We start from the raw sequence: 22,712 nt of genomic DNA on the forward strand, positions 1-22,712 counted from the left end.
AATTTTATGGCAAAGGACAATGGGGAAAAGGCAACCAGCTGTACAGAGATCTCTTTGTGAACTACTGTAATATGACTGATTCTGTAATTTAAAAACACCTCACAGTGCTGAAGAGAATTTGAAATGTACATTAGAACATGTTATTTAAACCTTCAGGTATTGAAACAAAGTACTCTCACTAAAATTCAGAAGTTACTGTTAGAACTCAGACATTCTCTCCGGCAGCTCAGGAAGGTGGTTTTAATTTTCCTCTCAACAACACTCAGCTACAGGATGTTTAAAACTTGATTGTGATACATCCTTGACCCTTTCTTTAAATACAGTGAATGCACCTGTGTTTTCAGAGATGCAACACTAAATGCTGCAAAGACTTCTAGATTGTTAATTTTTTTCAGTCAAGACCTATATAGCATAAAAACCAGAGTTATCATAAATAGTAATAAAATGTTAAGATCTCCTTGAATGTTCCCTTTATTTCCTCTTTATTTCTCAGACGACTGCTTAAGTTACCTCATTTCTCATGGAGCAGGCCTTGTCTTACTTTGATGTCTGCATTTTTGTCTTCTTTGTGTTGCACACTAAATGTGCTGGATGGCTTTTGCCTGGGGCTGGAGCCACGGGTGGTGGAAAAGTTACAACCACCAGGCTGTTTGTCATCAGGTATCTGATGCAGATACCAGAACTGCAGCTTCCTTTTAACCCAAAACGTGTCCACGTTTTGGATCACAGAGGCTGTTTTAGGCACAGGGTGAGGTTGGCACACGCACACACAGCCAACCCTTCTCGGTGTGGTGCAGCTGGATGACCTGTGCTGTGTGAGGGTGCTAAGGGCTCTCAAGAGCCCAAATGTGCTTCATGTGGGCCCCTTCAAGGCCAGAATCCTGGCCAGGTTAACAAAAGCCCTCTACATTGCAACAGGGCTGGAATTTCATGCCAGAAACACTTTCTGAAATGATGATGAAAACTACCTCGGTTCTGCCTACCCTTAGATTATTAGCATTTATGCTATTTTTAACATTAATGCAAGGTTTGTTGCTCTTCTAAGTTGTAGCCGTGGTTTTTAGTTGGGATGGGGTTTAAAATGGTCTGAACAATGTGCTGGATTATTTTTAAGTGTTAACTTAGTGAGGTGCAGACAGCTGAACATGGCTCTGAAGCATCAAGACTCATTAGCAAAACATGAGCCTGCCCACCAAAATGCTTACAGTTTGCCAGAACATGCTCCAGTATGTGTCTCTATCACTTCTAAACCCTCAATTCCAGAATACCTGTCATCCGCAGAGATCCACACAAGTTATTTGAAGAAGTACCATTTCAAAAATTATTAAATTTAAGAGCCTTTCTCTGTATGTAGTATATTTTTCTCTCTCTACCTGAGGGAGAAGGAAGATTTGAAGAGTAATTTAGGCCACAATAACCAGGCACTGCAGTCTGCAGACCACCTTTCCCTGTCTTCTTCAGCCCTTGGGGAAACATAAGTATATGTAGCCCTCTGATGAATTACATCACAGCAGGTTGTGAGCAAAGAAGTGAGTTTTCTGTTCAATCAAGCCTGCCCCACTTCTCGTCTTTCTCATGTTGTCTCATTTCTCACGAATGTCCTGGATGCATTCTCAATGTTTTTACAAGATGTTGAATCAGGTTCAAGGCCACGGGTATCTCCAGTCAGCCACCTGTCTCCTGTCAATCTCCAGACACACTCCCTAATCTGGCCTCTCAATCTTCCTGCCTGCTGCCCCACCCGTACACTCTTGTGTGTCTCTGATTATAATTGGGGTGAACCTCTTTTATCCTGAAGACTGGTTTGATAGTTTGGGGTCCACTTGGTCCCGAGGTCATGTTCTTTTCCTCTTCCCTGTTTTGTCATACCTCTGGATTCTGCCTGCTGCTGTGGAGGCTGTGGTTGCTCGCTAGACCTTTCCCTTGGTCCCACACCAGGGAATCCTGACCCCTGGTCCCTGTGGCTCTCTTTCATCACTCGGCTTTCCTGACGTTTGGAGTGGTCTCTGACCCCTCCATTGCCTTGTTCTTTGGACTAGCACACTCCTTTGGCTTTTCTGGTCGTTGGCACCTTATCCACACTTAGTTTTTTCCAACTGTGTTCCCGCGCTGAGTACGAAGCACCTCTTGGGAGGCTCATGGCAACACGACCAACAGCTTCGGGAGGCAGTGGTTGGTACCAACCTCCCCTGATGCTCTTCAGCGGAGATCTTCATGGTTTCCCTCAGGCCACGATGTGAGCGCGTCATCACGAAAGCACACAGCGCTTATTCAGAGGTGCGGGAGGGCCCCCAGACCTGGCACAAGCCCTGGGGCTTGGCTCGGTAGCCAAGCGCCCTCTGCCCGGGGACACCTGGGCGGGCTCAGCCCCCAGGGCGGGTCAGCGCGGGGTTCGCCCGGGGCCCACCCCAGGCCCGCTCATCCCCCGCTCATCCCCCGCTCCTCCGCGCTGTTTCCGGGAGCCGCGGGCAGGTGAGGAGGCGGCGGCGGAGCGGGGGTGGCCGCTATGAGGCTGCTGCTGCTGGCGTGTCTGCGGGCACGGACCGGCAACGCCACCACCGCCGCCAGGATACAGTAAGTGCGACGGGGGCGGGGAGGGCAGGGGATGCGCTGCCCGCTCCGTGCCCGCTGCCCGCGGGGATCCGCACCCGCCGCTGCCCCTCCGCAGCCTCCCCGGCGGGCAGGGTGGAATCCCCGCGGGGCCGAGGGAGCGGAGGGGCCCGCCCGCCATACGCTGCCCGCGCCGGCGCACGGAGCCGGCTCTGCGGAGCCGGGGGGTGTGCGAGGGGCGGCGGCCGAGCGGGGCCCTCACAGGCGGCCGGGCCCGCCCCCGCCGCGGGGTCGCGATAGCGCCGTGCGCTGTGGGGAGCGCGGCTGTGTCACCTCCCCTGCGGCACCGCGGAGCGCGGCTGTGTCACCTCCCGTGTGCCACCGGGGAGCGCCGAGCCCGGGGCTTCCAGCACACCTCTGCAGCGAGCCGCTCCGCTCGGGGCCGCGCTGCTGGCCGAGGGGCTGCGGCGCCCGCGGGGTCCCCTCGCCGACCGCCCCTCGCAGCCCCCGCACGGCTCGTGTCGGGCAGCGCTGCGGCATCCTTGATGCCCTCATTGAAACTCCTCCTGTGACATGTGGGAAAAGGATGCGGCTGACAGCGTTGCTATGCTTTGTGTGAGCTTTCTTTTAAAAAAAAAAAAAAATCCCCATAAAAAGGAAAAAAAAATTTCCCAATGGTTTTGATCTCTCGAGGCCTGAGATAAGGATTTGGTTGCGTCTTATCTAAAACTCATCCGCAGTTTAGTTGTTTTTCTTAGCGTGAATCCCTTGGGATAGCCTTCTGCTGTTACTGGTTTTCCCTGACCTTGATCCGTGTATTATCACGTGTGGAATGCTGTGCATAGAAATAGTCCCCTGACATTAAGTTTTCACACTGGTTGTGTCGAACCGAGTTCAGTCTTGGATTTGTGCAGGATTGGATAAGGCAGTGGTAGAACAGACCTGCTGCCTCCTGCCAGTCACCCAGGAATGAAGATATAAGCAAATGGAGCATAAAGACCAGGGAAAGCTGAAGTTTTTCGTATTTTAAAACAATAATTGTTTATAAAATGTTGAGATTAAACAAATACATTCTAATGTTTATAACACACATTTTTATACCTGTACGTATCAGCACAGTTCCTGTGTGGTGGTTTCTGTGGCATTCTCATTTCCTTTGCTTTCACTGGATAATGCAAAACTAGTTATTCTTGAGGACATCAGTGCTCATTCTTCCTCAATAAGATTATTTATTTTACCTTTACAAATTAAATATTAACTTACCCACTTACCCACTTAAAATCAGTTTCGAAGAAAGACAAACATTTAGACTGTGGAGCCATTCAGAGCTAATCCGGTGGAAAGCAGGTTTTACCTTATTTCTAGTTAAAATAACTCCGAATAAGCCAGACAAACAAACATCCACATATTATACCAAACTGTCTTTTAATTATACTGAGGTTAATTGTGAATATGTGAGCATCTTGCATTGAGGTACAGTGGCTTAGCAAGGTGCCTTTAGGTGACTCATGGCAAGCAGCAATTTTGGCAGCCTTCTCCAGCTGTGACTTGTTATGGTGGCCTAAAATAATGTGTTTTAGTAGGAAAGGGCATAGATTTGGTGAGCTGCAGCAGCCCTGCTGACAGATGGTTTAACATATTACCGTGTTAATGTAATTATTTGCAGCTGTATGAGCACATCTGCAGTGACCTGTGTAGGGTACATCAACTGTTGATCCTGTTGCTTCCCAGGAGTGCCTTACACAAAGTGTAGGAATACCTTCCACAAAGTGGATGCTGCTTTCTCATGCACAGAGACCTTCAAATGGGGAAAAAAAAATGAGTGAAAGATCAATTTAAGTCACGTTCATGATAAAGCTGGATAAAGGATTCTAACAGACATAGTGCTTGAGAGTGAGTAATGTCATGCTCAGTTCCTATCATAACCTACCATAATTATTATTTATAGTAATAATATAAATGAGCCTGTTCAGGGGAAAAAAACCCTCTGATCAGGGAAAAAAAGTAGAGTATTAGCTATCAGTGAAGTCCATCATCCTCTCTAAAAGGGTAGTCAGGTGACAGCTATCACTAAAACCATCCTATTCCATCTAATACTGGTTTTCTTAAGACTTCATGCCATTATAAAAGAAATAGATCTACATGTATGGCCAAAGGCTTGGGCATGTCACTTGTCACACTAATCTGCCACACCTGAGGTTATGTCCACGTGGTAAACTTTGTATGACATATTTAAATACACATGAAACACATGTTCCAATAAACATTTGGCCTCGGTTGTATCTGTGTACCTGCTTATGAATGTATTTGTTCATTCTTTTTCGTCATATTGACCCGTGGTAACCTTTGTTTAAGTGTAAATGAAACAGTAACATTGTCTCTGGGTTGGGCACTTGCCAGCATAGATTAATTTTATGGCTTAATATCCCTGCATATCCTATGTTTGTGATATTACAGCTGTTCCCATAACTGCTTCGTCTTTTCATAAATAAGATATTCATTTCCTGAATCTAAAGGAACTGGTGACAAAGGTACCAGAATCTAATTTGGCTAGAAATCAACCTGCTAAAACAAGTGGTATAATGAATGTGCTGTGGGCCTTATTCCTATTGCTGAGCATCATCTTTAATCACCTTTAAAAATATGAGCAATGAGTAGAGAATACAGCACCAAGCAAAAGTCTTTGCATAGGCTGCCATTCTTCAGCCTTAGAAATGAGATCAAAGAGGGTGTCAGGAAAGAAATCAATCTTCTCTTCCCCTTGAAATGTTCTGTTTATCTTTTATTACTTAGTAGTAAGGAGGAATAGATATCCTGAATTAATTGGTTAATTAGAAAGATTTAGGTGAAGTATTTTGCCAATATGTAAATATCCTTTGGAGAGGGAGAACTTGTTGTGGTTCTCATTAAATGGCCAGTTGAGATAACCATTCTGTAAATCTTCAGGTAATCAACTGCAAGAGAATTAAACACACAAATTCAACGCTGCTTATCATTCCTCTTTACAACTGTTTTTTTTTTTTTTAGCTTAGACATTTACTGGAGTAATTCTGAGCCCAAATGTTTCTCCTATTTAGTCTTACCCTGCCTGCTACCATTACAGTCCTACAGGAGGGAATCCTCTGCTCTTCATGGCAGATCAGAGGGGCTCTTTTTCCTCCCTGATTGATGCAGGTGCTGGGAGATTCCCGCTGCTCTTTTGTGTGGCCATTCCCAGAGCAGGGTGCTGCTCGTCCTCCACCTTTGGGACTGAGATGCAATCATTTACATGGCCTACATTGTGGCTGCTTCCCAAAATGGTTTGCATGGCAGGACCTATTTATAGGCCAGGATTAAACTTTGCAGAGTTATTTTGTCCCTCCAAAGCTCTGTTACTTCAGAACACGGAGACAGAAGGATTTGCTCCCCATCTTCGCTCACACTTTTAATTTCTGATCTTATTCACAGTGAATTTTATTCATACTCCATTCATGCCAACCCTGGGCTGTTTAAATGAGAAGTTTGAGAGAGAAATAAAATGAGGAACATGTTGCTTTAACAAGTATGAAAAGAAAAATTACAAAGAAAACAGAGAAGATCATGCAGGGTTTCAACTCTTGCAATTTGATCAACTTCAGTGGGAATTGTGAGTACTCAGGTCTGGCTGAGTTTCAGAAGAGGCAGTGGGATGAGACTGCTCAATAAGTTTTAACAGTAGTTGATGCACAGCTGCTTTACAGAACAGACAGCCAAGGGAAAGAGATAATTAATATTTTTGGATGAAGCCTATTTTGTGCTCATTCAGAAAGTGTCAGTGTATCTACCTTCCAGGAACTTTTTGGAAATCAAACATTCTTTGTCTGCAAGTAACTCCATTGAAATTGCAGATGAAATTTAGAACATAAATGTTTCTGAGAGGAAGACGTGACAGATAATATAGCAAGTTTCACAATCATAATACTTTAAAAGTAATCATACTTTTAACTCCCTGTGCTTTAGCCTCGACCAAGTTGTGTTTGGAACTATAAAACTGTTTTCTTATATGAAAACCTGTTGAAGGAGGGAAGACTGCTGGCCAGGAAAAGTGAGGAGCAGTGATCAATACTGTAGGAAATAAAAAATGAAACGGTGTAAAACATCATTTGGTATTTCAGAGTTGTGTTAGAGAAAAATGTTTTTCTATAGCAATCTTAAATAAAGTGCAAACAGGTCAGAAAAGGGTTGTACCTTGTAGCAATATCTCTCTGCATGCAGTATAGATCTGGGGAAGACATAAATTTCACTTATAAGCTTCATGATTTCCAAACAGTATAAAAAAATGCAACAACAACAAAATTATTTCCTGAATACTAAAATAAGTGGGACTGGGAATTATTTTGTCCAGTATTCAGATGTGTATAAATATCACAGTGTAAGCAGTGACCAATACAATGTACTTTAATAAATGACCTTTCACACTTACTGAACACCCAAAAGACCCAAACCACCCAAAAGGTGGAATCTGACAGCCCAAATCCATTTTAGAAATGTTATTCTACCCAGGTCATGGCATTGGATTCCATGAGATTTTCAGCAGAAGGGAAAAATATGGCAAAGCAAGGCAAATTCTGGATCCAAGCAATAATCACTGTTTGTTAAGACACTTACTTGGAAATTTATCTACTGCATAAAAAAACTGTGATAGAAAATGTAACCTTGTGATTTAGCATTTCCAGTGTTGTCTTTGATTCCCAGGCAGCAGGAGATGTGCTCATTTTTATTTTTCATTGAGAAAGTGTTTGCTTATGGAATGGCAAAATAATGTGAATACACAGTTGCCAGGAGGAGAGAAGATATGGGTAATGTATCTCTTCTGTCTTGGCTTCATTCAGGGACATCTGTGACTTCATAGACAGATCAGTCTTCCAAAAAAAAAAATCTCCTGCAATAACTGTGCAGCACCCTCTTATCATGTTCTTTGATAAGAGCATATGTGTGAAAACCACACTCTGCTTTTTTTGGTTATGAAGATGAAAAGTCGTTTAGAAAATATGAAAATATCGCTAAATTTCAGTACTTAAATACTAGCCAATAACTCTGCTTCTACACATATATATTTCATATATGCATAATTTGTAGCTTGTGAGTAATGATACTGAACTCAATGGGATGTTTATGGGATTAAGGCCTCTTTAAATCTGGGAGTTTGAATTACTCTGGGAATAATTTGGTAATTTTTTCCTTCATAAGATGTATGCAAATTCGTTACGTGCTCCTGAGTAGAATAAAAATGTGTAAAAAAAAAAAAAAAGTGAAGTAATAGAGGTAATCCACGATTTCTGAGCCTTGGAACATTCGTGGGACTCCCTCTCTATTTACTGCAGAAACAGCTGTTATTCCACAGGGAGATTTGAAGCTGTGGAAACTGTGGACGAAAACTATTTATTCCTAGTATATTTAAAAAAAAAAACCAAAAACTAAAACTCACTTTCAATTGAAAATCCTAGCTGAGTTTCTTGATTCCCGATGTCCTGGGAGAGTTATTTTCAAATTAATTGTAATATGCAAACATATTGCTTGTACATGGTAGTGATTTATGGTAATTGCAATCCTGATGGGAAAAAATCCTTTTAGACTCATTAATGAGCACCTGTGAAATTACGGAATGCATCCACGAGCATCCCAAGTATTTGCCCGAGAGGTTTTTCTTTCCACAGCTGTGAGATTTGGGCATCATTATTTAGATATAAATTGAGAGCCTCTTTCCAAAGGGATGCAGGTACTCGGAGCCCGTTTGTGGGACAACTGATGTAAATAATTGCTCGACGGTGTAAATAAGGAGCTTACAATCTGGCTGCATTTTATTATTTATTAGTACTTATTATAATTTATTGGTCTGTCTTCAGACAGCGAAGTTAAAAGGAAAAGGAGTTTCTTTTCAGGATAAAGGAAGAAATACAGCACCATATGTCGTGCCAGTGGAGCTCTGTCTGATAAAGTGCTAATACTTTCCTTCCAAGGCCTCAAGACATTTTACAGCATTTTTAGCACCAATTTCTGCAGTAATGACTAACTTCTGCAGGACAGAAAATTACATTCCTTGGGAGGATATGAAATAATCAGGAAACGAGAGAGCCCCATTATCCAGGAAGCCATTGAGTTTGCGGGATTTTAATGCCAGAGCAATTAATACGCGATGAGAAATAAATCGGCTGGAACAATATGTAATAGGCAGAAAACATTCTTGTGGTCCTTTTATAATACAGAAAATGTAAACGCTGCGTGTCAGCAGACACAGTGTGCTAGTTTCTATCAAAACATGGATTTTCTCCTGGATGTTTTTTGGCTGATGTCCTTGGAAACATTGATAACTGATTGTGGTTTCAGTGGGAGGAATAAAGCTGTCAGTAATCAATCAGTTTTTCGACTTTGGCAGTCTTTGAATCAATGTTTTAATATGAGGAACTGTTGTATATAAAGATGAATGTGTAAGCTGATGCTAAGGGGGTTTTGTTGTTGGTTTTTTTCTTTTTAGCAACTGAGATTTTTCAAACAGGCTGTGAAGGTATTTGTGTAATTACTTTTGTGTAGTTTTTTGCTTGTACTTCATTTATCCTGTGCCTGTTTTACAAATGGGTGAGCCAAGACAAGAAGCAATTAGACCCACAATCAAACAGAGAGGGAATACAATTCAACTCTCTGGTTTTCTTCATGTAATCATTTTTTTGGATGTTCTAATCAATGCTAATCAATGCTGGATGTATTTGTGCTTTCTTCACGTGGTGGCCTCTCTCCAGAACAAGGATTTGAGAATCTCTAAGACCAAGGTCTAACACACTCAATTCAAAAGGAGGTTTTTCAGCATAATAAATTGAAGCTCAATTGGGAAAGATCCTGGTCAAACTTAATTTCTGCTGATTTTCAAAAGTTATGTTGATAGGGCTTTGGCCTTGAAATGCATAGAAATTATGTGCCTATGGCTTTACAATGGTGAAGGTAACAAAGACTTCCCAGGAAAAAAATAAACAACTTTGTAAATTGCTCCATCATTGCTTGAACAAACCTAGCACATAGTTGAAAATCAGAGCAAAGATTATTAAGGAAAAAAGTTTTGATTAAGCTTACTTGATATACTGGCATGCCTACAACTTTGATAAATATCTTTTTAATTATTTTTCTCTTTGTTCCAATAATGAAGGAGTCATCTACATGCTGCAGGTCATATCTGTGTTCTTAAAGATGCTTTCATGTATGAAAGTCCAGCTGAAATTGCCAATCTAACCTCCACAGACAAGTTTGATGCAGCCCTGGCCATTCATCTTTATAAAGGAGGCAGACTTCTGCAAGGTAATCCCCTTCTATTTTCCAATAAAAGTACCTCTTAAAAAAGTGCTGCAAGAGAAGAGAATGAATACGAGCATTTATAAATGGCTGTAAATGTATAAACCCACACACAGCGTCGTGATTCTGTTTATCCACTTCAACAAATGTTCAGAAATGTTCAGATCTGTGGGAGATCTGATCCGAGAGCAGAGAACTAAATAGATGTACTTTTAAAGCACGTAATGCATTTCATAATTAAGCACTTTAACTACCCCAAGATAAGAGTGTTACATTAACATTAAGATACTCTCAGCAAGTGTGTTCTTTCAGAGGACAATGGCCTGGCTAAGTATAGCTGAGGTCAAATGGAAGAAAGCAGAGGGGCTAATTTGATTTTTCTGCTCAAAAACGAGTCAGGGCTTTTGGACATGGAACAACTTTGCGAGGTCGTCCCTGACAGCTCACCCACAGGAGTCAAAATGTTATCAGGCAAGTAACAAAAGGTTCGATCTGGCCACGTCCAACAAAATTTGAGCCTGTTGTTAATGATACCTCAGAAACGCTGGCTTTCAAAATTACAGACACTGTCACCTGCTGAAATTGCAAATGGGCATCCACTTTTGAGATCACCTTTGTATTATATAAATCTATTCACTCGAATGAAGGCTCATAATTTCATACTTTCATCGGATCTCGGTGTAAGTTCTGCTGTTGGTTTTCACACTTCAGAAGTGCCCCCAGAGTTTGTGCTGGTGGGTTTGCAGAAAGCCTGAATTATCAAGTCTGGCTTGTTTCTATTTCTTTTGTTACAATGGAGCTCTGATTTCAGATGGGACCCTACAATACAAGATGATCTCTGCTATGATATGTATTAAGAGCTCTCTTGTTGGAATAAAGAGATGATTGCTTTTTGACAAGGCCTAGAATTGTTTTGGAAGAGGATTACGGAAAGTCTGAGAACTCTCTCTCTTTTTTTTTTTTTTTTCTTTTGCTAAAGAACAAAAAATAAGGTTGAATTTTCCGTGTTTATTGCAAAAGTGTATTGGAGTTTGACTTGCATAGCAGTGCCTGAATGCTGTTGCTGTCAGCTTTTCAAAGTCCCAAGCGACCTGCAAAGCCCGGTACTCAAATGATTTACAAAAGCTCAGTAATTTAAATAAATCAGTCGCACTGTTCCAAAATGCCTCTGCAATAACTGTGAGAAAAATAAACCAGAAAGCTGTGAGAGGCAAGGCAGTAGGTAGTAAGGTTGCTAGGATGGTCATGGTCAAAATGTGAAAGTTATTGAGGACTTCTTGGAGGAAAAAAAATGATTCAGAGGACACTCCCGATTCCTGTAACATTTAGAAATTTAGTCATACTGCCACTGCTGCCAATCTTTTGGGCCTCATCCTGGAAACTCTGTTTACTGAGTGGAGATGTATGATCAACACATGTAATAGACGACATAGTAATTATTTACTTTTTAAATTTATTAGAAAGGCAATACATATTTTATATTGCATTACAGAAAGTCAGTCTCTTGAAGATTAGTGCTGTGGTGCTCTGATAGTGCACATTAATTCTCATCACCTGCAAACATTAGAGTATACTATCTAAAAATGCCAAGGAAAATCTCTAAGTAGCCAGAATGGTAATTAGTCTTTCATTTGTTGTGTTTGTTGTTTCATTTAGTAATGAGGAAATTAGCAATGCTAATACATCCTCATCTTACAGCTCACTTAATTTTCAAATATAAATGTGAAACATAGACTACACTTTCAATCTTTATCAGCATGTTTATTTTGTTTCCTGTTTTTTTTTAAGATTTCCTTGTTTGCTTGTTTTTAACCATGGATTTTAATTATGAGTGTTCACTGAATTAACACCCCCCAAACACACACCCTGAAGGAACTGTGGGTCCCTTTCAGTGTTGAAACAATTGACAGCAATTGGGTGATCACACAAGGTCTTGTTACCAATTATAAACACAGATCCATCTCTTTGGGACAGACTTAGGCAACACAGTGGTTTTGTTAGAGGTTTACATATGGTGCCTTATTTAATTTGGTGGCATTTTCCAATGGTGTGGCTCCATCTCTCCTTCTTGTAGCAGTAAAAATCAGCTTAAGAAGTCAATATTAAAAAAACCTAATAGTAGTTTCAGTAACTACTATTATATTCAAGTTTCTCTTGGTTTCCTTTACAAACATTTTTGCTTAAATATGTGGTACAATATTATTAATGTACTTCTGCACTCTTAGTATCCGCTCCTACTCATTGCCTTGACACGTGGGCCAACCTCTCATTGTGGTCATTGCTTTGCAGGGAGCAGAATTCCTTTTGGAATCATCTTTGGTGGGACAGATGTAAATGAAGATGTCAGATGTGAAGAGAAACGTCGGGTAATGGGAGCAGTGCTAGAGGAAGCCAGGTAAGAGCAAATGTGAAAGATTTATGGAAGGAAACTGCATTTTTGTAATGGCAGATCTTTTAGGAAGTGTTCCCTAAGTGCTTGGAAGCACTGGGAGATGTGTAGGCCAGCAGACAAAGGCTTTTTTAAGCCCATTAATAAGAAAAGTCACCTTGTGGAAGGATACGAGAAGGGTGTCTGTTTGATGGCACTTGGGTTGCACAAGGTGAGATAAAATTGAAGCATTTGGATGTCTTATCATACCCAGTGGTGCTGCTGGCACACTTTCCCAAAGAGAGCTGAAATACCTGGCTGAAGAGATGAGGATACTCCCCATTCCTTCACCACAGCACCCTAGGTAAGACAGAGAGCTGCAGCAGTTGGGGTGCAGGATGGATCTGGGCTCAGACACAATCTGCAGCAGGCTCCCATCTCCTGGTTTAATCTTTGCTAATACCACTCTATGTTCTGGCTATTATTAGCTCACTTAGCACTGGCAGAGATGTGCTGTTCTGTCTATAGTGCCCTATAAAATGTGGTAAGTAAACAGACTTTAAAGACAGCACTTAATCACCCTCATGGAAAAATCATTAGGGCATGTTCTTACTTAGTGTGACTTGCAGTTGAAAGCAACTTAAGGTCCCATTCAAGAGAAAATTTATATACTTGTTTACTTTTGTTATCAAACAGTCAGAAGTTATTCTTTAAACAGGTCTGAAGGAACAGAGAAAGATATCTAATGTGTCAGCTGCATTTCAGCACTGCACAAAATGCAAATGTATAAAACCAGAATCTCTGAGCGTGTCCATTTGATCCAGTTCTGTGTTTAAAGTATTGTCTGTCACAAATACAGCTAATACAGCTTATGGAAGGATTGTGCTTTACTGAATGTTTTTTTAATGATAATTAAGTTAGGAACCTGGAGTATGCTAATATCTTGATTTTCCTATGATGTTTCAAAATATATTACTGCATCTTTATGCAGTTATCAATATTTTCTCTGCTACAGAAAAAGTAATTCAGTTTTTCTAGGAGTTATTCTGAATGTATCTCTTCTCCAGTATCATTACTAGTACTATTCATTGCATAGTTATTAAAAGAAACATTGATTTTTTTCTTTTCTTTATTGATTGCAGGGTTCTAAGCAGAAAGTATCATGAATTGTAGATTACTTGTCCAGTACAATATACCACCACATTCCATAAAACAAAGTATTGAACACTGTCTAGCTTTATGAGTGTTTCATTTTTAATCAAATTCCTCTAAATGGTGGTTGTACTCCTCTAGGGTATTTTTTTTTCCTATTGAACAGTATTTGGTAGACTTAGAAGCAACATCTTTTTGTGCTTGTTAATGTGATGTATTGAAAGCATAATTGCAAAATCTGGGAAGGGAGCATGTGCAACTTGACAAAACAAGCATTTTGCAAAGGCTTTAATAACCTTAAAGCTGTCAAGTTGTATATGAGAAATTCATTGTAGTAGTACCATTAAGCAGATACTACAAAACAAATGTGTGGGAATAAGGTTGGTTTTGGCAAACAAAAGTAGGAGTTATAATTCAGCATTTATGTGACTGCTAATGAATGATTGTGATTTCATGTCCTCAGATTATAATATAACATTTCCAATGGGAAAGCACTGTTCTGGTTGTGACTTTGTGTTGTGCTTTATCTCTAACCATTGAGGGGTTGGCTCAGGTCAGAAACATTCATAAATTACATGAAAAAGAAACACTGAATCATAAATTGATGACCTCTGTTTTATATTCGATATCTATACAAGTAATTAAAAAAAGGAATTTTAGTAAACAGACACACAGTTCCTCATATGAAGGAGGCATTCAAACATTCTGTCCCACAGGACTGATAATCTTCAGAAATGGCCCCATTTGTGGCTCCAGTTAACACCAAAGTTCCATTTAAAAACATTCAAAGCATGTGTTTATGTTTCATTACAACTTAAAAGCTACATTAAAGCCCAGCATGATCTTAAGATCTCTTCTGAACAGGGATTCTTTATTGACTCTGACTCCATTAAAATATCTCGTTTGCCTTCTTGGCATTACGGCAGAGTCCCAGTAATAACTGGGATAACTTGTTTATCTGGTGTGTTTAGAAATCAGCCTTCTGTTGGCTGTAATGAGACACCTAATAATGAAAAGTGTTCCCATCAATGCTGCTCCTAAATGGTCTCTGAGATAACTCCTCTGTCATGTGGAATGATAGCCCACTACACACATTTCTCGAAGACACAGAAGTTTGTTATTCATTGACAGCTTTGACTGTTTAGAAATAAGGAGAGAATGTTGGGGAAGAGTTTAAAAAATCCCTCTGCTCATTGAATTAAACTCAGTTGCAGTGAGTTGCCAACAGTGGCCCTGGGGCTTGTCAAACAACAGTTTGGAACAAACTGCAGTTTAGCTCCCTCCTTATTTCGTGTTCTGGTTGTGAAGAGGGTTCCTGCACCTGCAGAGATGTAGGAGCAGGAAATGCCAACTTCCTACTGCAGCTCTATCCTCCACATATTAAATTAGATAAACTGGGGGATGTCCCCATTATTTGGGTTTTCTCCTACTTTGAGAACACCTCATTTTACCTTCCCGAGAGCTCTGAGTTGTAAACCCTGCAGAGCCATTTGTTTAACCACTATTTTCTGCTAAAAGAAATTCAAAGCCTGCTTTCTGTCTTTCCATCTATGATAATTTTTATAAGCCTCTGATCTTAGTTCTTAAAAAGATTTTTTTTTTCTGAAGTACTTTTCTGTTTTTATGTTGAAACACTTTAAGCAGATGATCCCAACTATTTTTGTCCATTTATCTAGGTTTGCAGTGGCTTTCACACTGGAAATGAAGGAACTGGCAGCAGCAGAGTGGGTATGTTTACATGGTGATGGTAATGCTTACAGTATTAGCAGCTATGCATTCTCCTAAAATGTGTTCTAAATAATGCTGAAGAGTTGCAGTAATCTTCATGTTTGTTATTCCTGTTTTTTCTTTCAGAGAAAGCATTTCATACTTATGTATTTTGACAGGTCAAATAGATCTGGCATTTAAAAGCTGTTTATTATTTGAAAAGAGCATGGAGCATTTTAGGAAGTGCTTCTCTGTAGCATTTAGAACTAATCATTACTCTTGTTATCGAGTTTCTCCTAATGCTGTATTGTTTCTTTTTGCATCATTTAATAAACTTAATGTTGCCCAAATTGCCTCTAGACAGCATTAGTTACAATAAAGAATTTTGAAGAATAATTTGAAAACACTTGTTTTGTCAACACTGGAAATAGAATGAACTTCTTCAGGTGGGTGAACTGCAGAGGTGAATTTGAAGCTATGCTTGAGGAGGTCCCATCATTGCATCTGCTGCACTGCAAATCCAGAGGGTGAGAGCAAAGGCCACATATTTCCTTTCAAGCAGTGAAGAATAGGAATACATTTTTCCATACCCAGGTCATGGAATATTAGCTCACACTAATGTGAACTGCATTATCCCTCTCATGTGTGCCTTACTAGTTAAGACAACCAATTAAGGATTTTAATTACAAACATGTAAGCAGTTGCACTGTACTCAAGGGCTTTGTCTCCCACCAAATTCTCTCCTATTACACTGGATGAATTACATTTAATTACGAAGTACAGCATTTGTAATAATCTGTACTCCAGGTGAGTCTGAGATACTGTAAAAGATCTTATGCCCATGGTCAGAGTTTTATTTCAACAGCATAAAACCGGTGCATGAGAATTACCTGAGCCACTTTTATTAGCGTTCCATTTCATTTTCCATCCTCCTCAAGACCATTTAAAATAAAGAACATAACAGAAAATTGATCTATAAAGTGTGACTACATCTCTACGCCCTGGTACCCGATACTCCTGCTATTTTCTTCTTGATGGTCCAAGCCCTGGCAGGGTTTTTATTTACTCACCATGAGCCATTCGGGGTCCAGCAGAGCATGAAACAAGATGCTTAACTTAAAACTTACTTTTGAAACTTAGTGGATTTAAGGAACTAAAGGGCTGTCTTCACCCAGCTGAGGGTGAGGCACAGCTGGGCAGTGTGGCAGCAGTGGGGGCAAGGCTGGACCCAGCTGCCCTCTGCTCTTCCCACCTTCCACTTGCTGTGTCCAAGAGCTGAATTTCAGCTCTCCCACTGCAAATTTAAATTCTGAGTTTGCCCTCCAGCTTGCAGTGCCGTTTCCACTGTTTGGAAGTGGTTTCTTTTCATGATTGATCCAATATAATTTAAAATGTTACTTATTCAGAGGGGAGGGAAGGTCCAATGTTAAGTAATAATTACAATTATGTAATACTGTATTAAACTCTTACTATTATTTTTAAATCCTTTGAACACAAAAGCTCATATAGGTTCTGACAGATAAAGTCCATAGGACATCCTTAATCTCCCACTGTAGCATCAGGTGTTGTTTTTAACCCCACTTTATTTCCATGTGTATTTTTCATGTAGTTTTTGTGACGAAGTTCTCTCTGATTCTCAGAAACCGCCTCCTTGCCATCTGTGAGCCTCTTGTTGGTCACTATTCTCTTTTTTAATGATCTCTTTTCCTTCAGTTTCCAGCTCATTTCCAGTAACTGTTACAACTGGGCAGGGACTGAAGGGGAGTCTCATAGGAGTGACAGGGGAAAACCAAAATGTTTCCAAGTTAAAAAAAAATCGCTTCTGTGGCTTCCTATTTCCTGAGCTGACTGATCCAGGAATTGGTTGCTTAGCAGTTTGTTTCTGAATTAATTCTGTTTTCATTAAAAAAATATATTCCACAAATCCACAGTTGGAGTTATAGAAAGATATTAAAATGGGAAATTGCTTCTTTAATCACCTAAATTAAATAACTAGCAGAGTAACACTTCAGGAGTGACTTTGGAAGTGTAGTAATTACATCTTTTACTATAGCTATTTTAAAGTAATTTATTTTTGCAATTTCTATTTGTGAATGTTCTGCAATAACTACTAGCTGCCAGTTTTCCTGTCTAGGCAAGTCTGCATATATTTGAGAGCAGTTTCTGAAACTGATAGGTTTAAAAATTTTATTGTAGATAAAAGAAGACTGTGTTTTCAAAACCAGTCTTTCAAGACTAACATTTTTGGGGGGAACTAGGGCTGATTTCCCACTAGTTGAAAATCATTTTATTCTATATTTCAATTTTCTATGCAATAAGCAGGGTAATGATCATGAGAAAGGATACAGAGATAAACTGAAAACATATATTTGTACTAACTTGATTCTTGTGTTAATTGCAAAATTGATTCATTGACTCTGTAAATGTTCATAGTAAATATAAGTTCCATTGCTGACTTAGCTTTTGGTGTCACATAAATGTATCTTCCTATCTTTTGAAGTTTGAACAGATATTTTATGTTGAGCAACGAAAGTTACTTTTCTTCTCCTTCTCTTTAAAGCCAGAGGCGAGGAAGAAAATATATGTCCAAACTCAAGGTGAGAGTTTTGAAATACTGATGAAAGCATTCAATTGATTCACATCCTGTTTAGTACCTGTATGTTTATGTATCTGCCCTCTTTGCCCCAGAGAGATTTTGTTGACATGGGTGTGGGGTTTGAAGTCCTGACCCCACTGGAGTTGAGCTTTTTGCCGTGGATATTGAGGCAGTATTTCGGTCTCACCACCTAAATTTTCAACTCATTTGGTGCTTTTCCAAAAGCTTTCCCAGATGCCTTACAGGAGGAATTGAAAGGTCAGGTGACACCTAAGGTAACACTGAGCTTTTTCCAAAGTCTACAGGAGTTTTTATGCTGAATAATTATTCTCTGAAACTCCCAATTCCTTTAAATGCTTTGAGTTTCCAACATAATGACACCCAACAAGTGTCCATTCCAAAGTGCATTAATTCAGTGATTAGTCTAGGGAACACTCAGCTCAGTATTTTATTTATCTAAATTTATTTATCTGAATTTATTTATCTAAATAAATTTTATTTATCTAAAAACAACTCTCTGTGGATTCCAAAATTCATTCCATTTTGCATATTTCACTTTCAAAGAAAAAAAATTCTTTTCGAAACTGTAATGTTGAAATAACTCATGTGTGAAGTCTATTTAGCCCATATTAGGTCTGTATTTAAGCCTCCTGTGAGGTAATAGTTAACCTAGAGATTAAATCTTTTATGTTCAGGACTTTGGGTCTCAGCCTGCCCTGTATCTGTTTTGGAATAATGTGCTCCCTCTGATGATTTTTATCTCATAGGTAGATTTTAAAAGGCCAAATTTAGCATGGTTGAGTTGCTAAAGAAGTTCATGCAGTGTGTGATTGTGCCACATTTTCAGCTGAATTTTCAATCTGGTGCCTGTGGAAGGATTGTGCAGGCAGCCTGACATTGTTGGGATGGGAACAGCTGTATGGAATTCAGTGTGCTTGACAGAAATACTCTTTTCTTACACCTGAAGGCTTCAAGAACCACAGTTCAGCCACCCAGGGGACATCAAATATGTGACTCTCTTTTTTTTTTTAACACAGGAATTAAGACAACACCCAGTGAAACGTTTGACTGGTACAGATTTCTGGAACATGCAGGTAAAACTCACTTTTTTTTCCTGTGTCCTCTGTATTTATTCTTAGTCTGGGCTGGCCAGGACTGAGCTGCACCAAAAATGGTCCCAACATGTGGGCTCAGTGTCCCTTAAACGTGAACTTAAACCAAAGCATCCATACCTGAGCGTGGTGTGCTTCATCTGTGGGATAGAAACTGTGGATGGCACTGGCAGAAGAGCAGGTGAGGTGACAAACTGCTGAAGAAGGGAAGTCTGTGTTGATGTTTTATGATTTGGTCTTGACTAGAGCCTGTCTCTGTTCTCACCCCAGTAATGGCGTGTAAGGCATGTGTCCTAATTTCAGTCACCTGATCTGGGCAGTGCTTTGATTGCTTCAGCTGCCTTCCCCCCAAAAGAATAATTTATAGGCATTTTCCTGTGGCAAAAGAATGTTTTAATATTATATTCATCAATCTGATCTCTGATGGTACAGCTGTTCCCTCTGTTACAAATGAATCCTCACCAGTCAATGGCATTATCACACCAGTAACTGTGTGCCATTAGTCAAAGCCAGTGTCAATTTTAAATTGAGCAGTGTGGGGGTATTTTGTTCTCAGTAAATCACAGCACACAAGCACAGTGCCACTAAGATTAATAATTTTCCAAAGTGAAATGATTTGTCACTTTCTAGCTCAGCCTTAGTGTTGATTTGATCTCTTGTCCAACCATTTTGTGATTAAATGAGCAGTCAACAGATTGAGGAGGGGGAAGCTCCCCCTAAAGTGAATTTTTAATATATTAGAGACAGTTTTTGCCTAATGTGTACTAATGCAAAAGTGCAAAATAATTCATAATGTACATGAAAAGCAAACTAAAATGTGACTCTAACATCTGTGCCTCTTAAATAATAACTTGAAAACTGGCATCAGATTATTCACTATTGGTTTTATGACTGTTTCATCTCATTTATCTTCTCAGCCTTGTCTCTATGTCCATCTCTGGTGGTAGATTTAAGTGAGTGGCAGAATGCATCACATACATTTTACAGCAGGACCCTTCCAGCCCCCAAATGTGAGTGGTACTGAACAAAAATCTAAGGAATCCCAGCTTTTTGTGCATTCCATTTGATAGTTTGGGTATAGCATAAAGAGCAGTTGCCTGATACAAATGGAAACAGTGCTCTGGAGGGTTTTTTTCATATCATTACAGGTGCAGAGCTTGAAAAGTTTACATAACCTGCCAGAGTTTTACAGAGGCATTCTATTTTCCTAAAGCTATGCTGGACAGAAAGACCCACATAAGAAAAACTGCATAGTAAGAGTTTGTGCAGATATGCAGCTGACCATAGTAAAAATTGTGTGTTAGCAGCCATGATCTGTGTTCCCCAACTGATCTGAAACCATAGAGCTTTTTTGCTGTCTGATCTGGTAGAAATAATGAGAAACGGGGGAAAAAAGGATTGATTTGAGAATTTTGCAGTCTAATTTTTCTGGATTAGTAGCTTGCCCCTGGAAGTTAACAGGTTCATTTAATTTCTCCTGTCTTCACAAACATATCAGCAACTCTAGCAATTATTCACTATTGAATGTGAATAGCAGTGTAAACACTTCAGATAAAGTTATTGCCTCCGCTTCCCCTTCATTTCTGAGAAACAAATTGCTGCGTGAAATAAAAGCTCAACTTCATGACACGGTAATAAATGTTTGAGATCTGCAGGTGGGAAAGTATGTTGCTGAAATAAGGACTAATTGGGCTAATAATTGTCAAACCTCTGTGTCATCAGTGGCTTCAATTAAACTTCAGAGTCAATAGAAAGCAAGAGAGCCTGTTAAAGCTGCACTGCAGTGGGACAGCACCATGTCAGACAAGCTGGAAAACTTGGCTTGGTTCTAATATTTGACTCATGAAAGAGATACAAAATCAAACTCTTGGTGCCAAGAGACTAGAAGAGCTAATACATGGTATTTCTGCTGTCTGTAGGGAGATGAACTTCAGAAAAAACTACCAATGGAAAGATTTAGAGTATCAGAGTCATGCCAGAGTTGGACAAGTTTATCCATGTTTCAAACTCAAGAAAATAAAATCACCGTCTTAGAGACTGAAATCTCAGCAATGTGGATTTCCTTTTCTAGGAGATCAGTCAATACTTTCAGATGATCAGGAGATGGATAAATGAAATATTTTGAAGAGGAGTAAAAGATCTGCTTTGGTTCAAAGTGAAGAGAAAGGAAAATGAGAAAGGTTGTTTACCCCCACCATCTCAGCATCGCTTAGATTTTGTTTCTGACCAAAACCAAAAATGGGTGACTAAGCCCAAATAATTTGGACTTGGTGTTGTTCTCTGAAGATCTGTAGAACACAACAGTGAACTCGAAATCAGGGGTTGGAAAATTAATCTTTAAATCTGCTGCTCTACCTCTCAGCAAGCTAATGGTTGATATTATTCATTCACTTAGAGGCCTGCAGCTTTAAGTAAGATTAAAGATTTTCAGGAATACGTTTATTTTTATTGTACATCTGTGACTACAACATTTTTTTCCTGATAGTACCTAAAGGGATGGAGTTAAATGAATCTACTCTTTCAAAATCTGTTTAGATAACGCTTGTACTTATTCTTGCCTTTCTTAGAAGAACAGTGTTCTTACTAATGCTTCAGAAATTATTTAGGCTTTTGTGTTAGCTGTCTGTGTTCATGTTTTGCTGTCCTGGCATCTCAGTGCTAGTTTTTATAATGGCTGAAGTGCAAACTATCTTAGAGTGTCATAATTCTCTTCTCCCAAGTAACAAGCGAGAGGACAAGAGGAAACGGCCTTAAGTTGTGCCAGGGGAGATTTAGGCTGGATATTGGGAAAAACTTATTCACCTGTCAAGCCCTGGAACAGGCTGCCCAGGGCAGTGGTGGAGTGACCATCCCTGGAGGGATTTAAAAGATGTGTAGATGTGGCTCTTGGGGCCAGGGTTTAGTGGTGGGCTTGGCAGTGCTGGGTTAATGGTTGGACTCAGTGATCTTAGAGGGCTTTTCCAACCTAAAGGATTCCATGATTCTGTGTAAAATAGCTGCTGTGACAAACAGTTGCACTATGAAAGTGTTTTCCTCTTTTCCACTTTTAATATGCTCCATTCTCTCACTCTGCCTTGCATCAGAACAGTTTACCAAGAGTTAAACCCAGTCTTATTGCTTTGTGTCAAGCAATTATTAAACCTGCTTGCAGGTGAATGGCTAAGTCTGGATGGATAAGTCTAGATTTGACAAACTTTCTCGAGGCCACACCGTGACTCAGAGTCAGTGTCAGCAGGAGAACACGAATCCTGAGCATTAAACACATTTCATCTACCAGCCAATGTATTTTGTGCCAGGTTCCAACACTGTCAACACAGTGGCACAGCAGTTGGACACCCTTTTGATCGTGCAGTTGCACTCTGAAATGTTGAGAGCCAGGACTAGATTGCTGTGTTTCAGTTTTGAGCAGCATGACATCACCTCTGGCCCGCCCTGGGGCAGGAGCTGCCTGCTCTCGTTTCATCCCACCCGTGGTTCGTTTGGGCCATCCCAGTGGTCCTGGGGGACAAACAAGGGCAGCACAGGAGAGGAATGAGTTTGCATACTCATATCAATCACTGTTTGACCTCTCACATCTTGCTGAACTGGGGAGCTGCTGGTTTTCAGAGCTGAAGCCAATGCAACAAGTCAGACCACTGACAAACACTGACAACACATGTTTAAAGGAGCATCTCCTGCTGACTTTAAACAGTTATTTTTATACACTGACAGAGATGTTGATTACGGTGGCAGGGTTTTATTTGCATTTAGTGTGGAGTGATTCTGAAGGATGGCTGGAAAATATGTACCATGCAGTCTTTTTACCCTTTTTATTTTTTTATGCAGAAATCTTTGCATTTTGTGTTTCTTTGTTAAGCAAACAGAAAGATACATGAGGGAAGAGATAATGAAACACAGTGTGCTGTTGGAAATCACTTTTGTATCACTA

General features: G+C 40.1%; 1 protein-coding gene across 1 annotated transcript in view; it reads left to right on the forward strand.

The window, feature by feature from the left end:
- The first annotated feature begins 2,251 nt into the window (after positions 1-2,251).
- Positions 2,252-22,712, forward strand: part of GLT1D1 (glycosyltransferase 1 domain containing 1) — a 43,259-nt gene continuing 22,798 nt past the window's right edge. Inside the window, exons 1-6 of the mRNA XM_050318205.1 lie at positions 2,252-2,574; positions 9,707-9,855; positions 12,139-12,244; positions 15,046-15,097; positions 17,637-17,673; positions 18,710-18,766. Of these exons, the coding sequence (XP_050174162.1) occupies positions 2,507-2,574; positions 9,707-9,855; positions 12,139-12,244; positions 15,046-15,097; positions 17,637-17,673; positions 18,710-18,766 (469 nt within the window). The 5' untranslated portion in view covers positions 2,252-2,506. The remainder of the gene's footprint in view (positions 2,575-9,706; positions 9,856-12,138; positions 12,245-15,045; positions 15,098-17,636; positions 17,674-18,709; positions 18,767-22,712) is intronic.

The sequence above is a fragment of the Myiozetetes cayanensis genome, unplaced genomic scaffold (genome assembly GCF_022539395.1).
Source record: "Myiozetetes cayanensis isolate MyiCay16 unplaced genomic scaffold, myiCay2020 scf21, whole genome shotgun sequence".
NCBI classification, from domain to species: Eukaryota; Metazoa; Chordata; class Aves; order Passeriformes; family Tyrannidae; genus Myiozetetes; species Myiozetetes cayanensis.